We start from the raw sequence: 3,917 nt of genomic DNA on the forward strand, positions 1-3,917 counted from the left end.
TTCATTTCTAATATAGGCCGTTGTGTCAGATAATCTAAGTCAATGTTAGAGAATAATTATTTTTTTCAGATTTACGGAATCTCAGTTAGCCTTCATAGCGGAGCTGAACCCGTATTACACCAAGCACTGTAGCTAATATTAGCTGGTATCTCACCGGTGGACATAAATACAGTAAAGTAATATTGTAATCACAATATATACACAATAATATGTCCATCTTACTTGTGAAATGTTGTCTGTGGAGCCCTCGCATCAATAATCCATCGATCCGAACAACAATATCCTCAGTGCTGAGGCATCTTCTGCTGTTTTGGTTGAGCAAAGTAGGAGGGTATACCGCTCCAAGATGGCCGCCGTATTTCCTGCTCCGGAGCGGCCAATGCGGGGTCTACTCTTATATTATGGCTAATCGCTAGGAGAAAAATAATAAACATTTGGCCAATCAGCATCGCTGAATAAAATATCTTTGGGGCTTGCCATACTAGATGCCGGAAGGTTGCCATGGTGATAAGTTTAATGGCGGCGGCAGGGGAGGGAGAGCTTAAACCGAATTCTCCATCCTGAATGAGAAGCGGAGGATTTTCCAGATGTTCGGTAAGCTACAGCTTCTGTTACTTTTATCTTTCATTTTTCTCTGCGCTGTTTCACTGTTTCTGTACTCCACCTGCTGTCATTTGGTCTTTGCTAATAATCAGTTATGAACGTTATGCTGACGTTGCTCTGCTTAGCATAATGCTAATGCTGCCTTGGATAAACGTTTCTCTTTTTTAGTGGTTAATTCCAGAAGTTATTTGAGTCCATATAAAGGTAATGAAATAATGCAAGAACACATTCTCAAAGATCCACAAACTTAAAACTTTAATGAACATTTAACACTGGATCTAGAAAACATTTTAAATATCTAAAACAAACAAAACAACAGAAATAAAATGAATGATGAAATCTCTGTAAGCAAAATTATCTTTCAAAAAAAAGTTTAGTTAAAACACCAAACTGAAGAAAGAGAGAAAAATTATAAATCATTTTATCAATTTTTTGTCATCATGTAATTACTAAAATTATTTAATCATATGATCCATCCTCCATCCATTTTCTGTACACCCCAACCCCTAGAGGGGTCGGGAGGAGCTGCTGCCTCTCCAGCCAACATTCCGGGCGAGAGGCGGGGTCACCTGGACAGGTCACCTGGACAGGTCACCTGGACAGGACACCTGGACAGGACACCTGGACAGGTAACCTGGACAGTAACCTGGACAGTCACCTGGGCAGGTCACCTGGACAGTCCCCTGGACAGGACACCTGGACAGTCACCTGGACAGGACACCTGGACAGTCACCTGGGCAGGTCACCTGGACAGTCACCTGGACAGGACACCAGTCTGTCGAGGGCTTGATCACATGATGATTAATAATTAAATAAAGTAATTTAATCATGTGATTAAATGATTTATTGCACCAATAGCATTGATAGCAAACTGTCACATGGTGGCGATTTTAACAAATATGTATAAAAACTTCTTTTTTTAAAATTTTTTATAAAAGTTACATATTGCAGCTTTAAGAACCAATTTAGAGAGTTTATCAGCCAGAAGTCAGTTTGTGGTGTAGCTGCCAGTGTTTCCTTGAGAGCAGAGCATCATGAGGAATCTGAAGGAATGAGCAGACAGACACTAGGTGGCGCTAGAGGACCTGCCCTCTTCCCTATTGTTTCATTTTTCCAGTGTGGCCTGTGGTAACTCTGACAGACCCGATGCAGCAGCACAGAGTCCTGATCTGATTCAGTTCTGATTTGGTCTGACATGAAGTTTATCTCAGCTCCAGACCTTTAAGCTTTACACAATTTATTTATTTTAGTTTTAGTTTTTTTTATTCTGGTTTACAGAAGTGAAGCCACTGTTTTACCTTTAGTTATCTGAGTATCAGCTGATACTGATGCAGAAAAACTGCTGAATTTATTTCTTTATTTAAACACAGACATAAATCTACTGAAGTATAAATTAATGTTATAACTGCATCAGTGCAGCTCCAGAAACACAGCAGCAGCTTGACAGGCTGTAAAGTTTTAATCTGTTCAGTCAGAGAAAAACAGACTGATGAAAACAACAGGTCAGAAATAAACTGCAGCAAACATTTCAGTGGTTCAGAAAGTCTAATTAGGAATTATAAATATGATGTAAAATAATCTGATTTCTTTGTTTTTATCAGCAGCGATACAGACACCAACAGCTGATCGAGTCTCCAGTCTGAACTCCTTCCAGGTCGGAACCACAGACCAGCAGCGGCTCTGAGCTGTTCCTTTAAGAGCCGAGGAGGAGAACCGGACCGGGTCGGTACCAGACGGTGCAGCTGTCCCCCTCTGTTCCGGGTCGTCTCGTCTCCAGGATGTCTGCGGGAAGCGGTCTGGAGTCGGTGGACTTTGAGATCTTCGGCCATGTTCAGGGTCCGTTTGCTCCTCTTCCTCTGCAGCTGAAAACGATCCTGCTGCTGAAATTAGACCAGCAGTCGGGCCGGGCTTTATTTACATCCTGCTGCTGGTTCTGGTTCTGAACGGACTCTGTTTCTGTTTTCCAGGTGTCTGCTTCAGAATGGTGAGTCTGATGAAGAAAAACAGTTTATTGTTCTGATCCAGAGAGCAAACTGTGAGGACGGAGCCGATCAATATCACAATTATTACTTATCTATTGATAGAAAGGAACCAAGGTGTCACCACCTGAATTTTTCCTTCAAGTGTTTCTGTTTTCATCAATAATGAAGATTTTTTTCAGTTTTTTTATCAACATAAGTCAGTTTGGAAATGAAACTCCATTTTGTTTTTTACTTCCATGATTAAAACTCAGATCTAGATCAGAAAATCGTGACGAACCGTTTCTGCTCTGCAGGACAGAATAAATATATAAATAAAACAGTAAATAGAATAATCACTTTTTAATAATAAACAGATGCATTTCCCTGCTTGGCCTCACTGTGGCGCTGTTCTCTTACAGTCAGTGAACTCAGCTGGTGGAGATTTAATAGATTAAATTCTGAGTTTATGGTTCAGATGGATATAAAACAGAAAATAAGAAAATGATCAGAACAGAGTCTGTAACTTACTGACGGCCATCTTGGTAGGTTGTTGCTATGTCAACAGTGAATGAGCCACATTCTCCGTCTCATCCTGGTCCGTCTGAACAGCAGCCATTTTGTTGATGTATGTTTCTCTTCCTGTTGGTCTGGTAGCCGTGGTGAAGCGACGCTTCGCTCTGTGTTTGCCTACCAAGATGGCGGATCGCCTCCGGTTCAGACTCGTGTGAATTACATGTTAGTCCCGTCAGATGATCTGTTCTTCCTGTCTGCTGCTTCCTGGAATAACTTGAATTTAGTCAAATTAAAGTCAAATTAAAGACAATTTGGACATCCTGCCGTCCAGCAGGACAGACATGTCCAGACCGTCTCACAGGGACCAGTTAGAGAGCAGTCAGCCTGACAGCATTCCTCGCTACTAAAGCTCCTTAAGAGCTGCTGCCTCATGAAGAACAGACCATAATAATCTGGTTTTTAACTTTACCAACCAGCTGCTAATCCGACCAGATCTCCAGTCCCTCCTGTCATCGTAACGCCGCCGTCCATCAGCCTCAGAGCCGGCGCTGCTGCTTCTCTCACTCTGGACTTTAACCAGCAGCTCCTCATGTTGGTTTCATGTTTTCATTTCAAAGTGAGTGAAACGTTTCCTGTCCTGCAGTACACAGAGAAGGAGGGTCTGCGGCTGGGCCTGGTGGGCTGGGTGAAGAACACGGCCGCTGGGACGGTGGTGGGACAGGCGCAGGGACCGGCCGCCATGTTGGAGGAGATGTGAGACACACACACGCTGAGACACACACTGAGACACTGAGACACTGAGAGACACTGAGACACTGAGAGACACTGAGACACTGAGAG

The 3,917-nt window shown here is 42.8% G+C and overlaps 1 protein-coding gene across 3 annotated transcripts in view; it reads left to right on the forward strand.

Annotated features, from left to right (window-relative positions):
* acyp2 (acylphosphatase 2, muscle type) overlaps positions 1-3,917 on the forward strand; it is a 19,157-nt gene that overhangs the window by 4,544 nt on the left and 10,696 nt on the right. Inside the window, exons 2-5 of one of the 3 annotated variants that reach the window (XM_015021638.1) lie at positions 2,289-2,290; positions 2,346-2,439; positions 2,571-2,587; positions 3,721-3,830. In XM_015021638.1, the coding sequence (XP_014877124.1) occupies positions 2,382-2,439; positions 2,571-2,587; positions 3,721-3,830 (185 nt within the window). In that variant the 5' untranslated portion in view covers positions 2,289-2,290; positions 2,346-2,381. Of the gene's footprint in view, positions 1-431; positions 595-2,204; positions 2,440-2,570; positions 2,588-3,720; positions 3,831-3,917 lie in introns of those variants that run through there. The other 2 variants (XM_015021637.1, XM_015021636.1) reach the window with 2 other exon arrangements.

Source organism: Poecilia latipinna, unplaced genomic scaffold, assembly GCF_001443285.1.
Source record: "Poecilia latipinna isolate Pla-1442-1.1 unplaced genomic scaffold, P_latipinna-1.0 Scaffold2817, whole genome shotgun sequence".
Classification (NCBI taxonomy): Eukaryota; Metazoa; Chordata; class Actinopteri; order Cyprinodontiformes; family Poeciliidae; genus Poecilia; species Poecilia latipinna.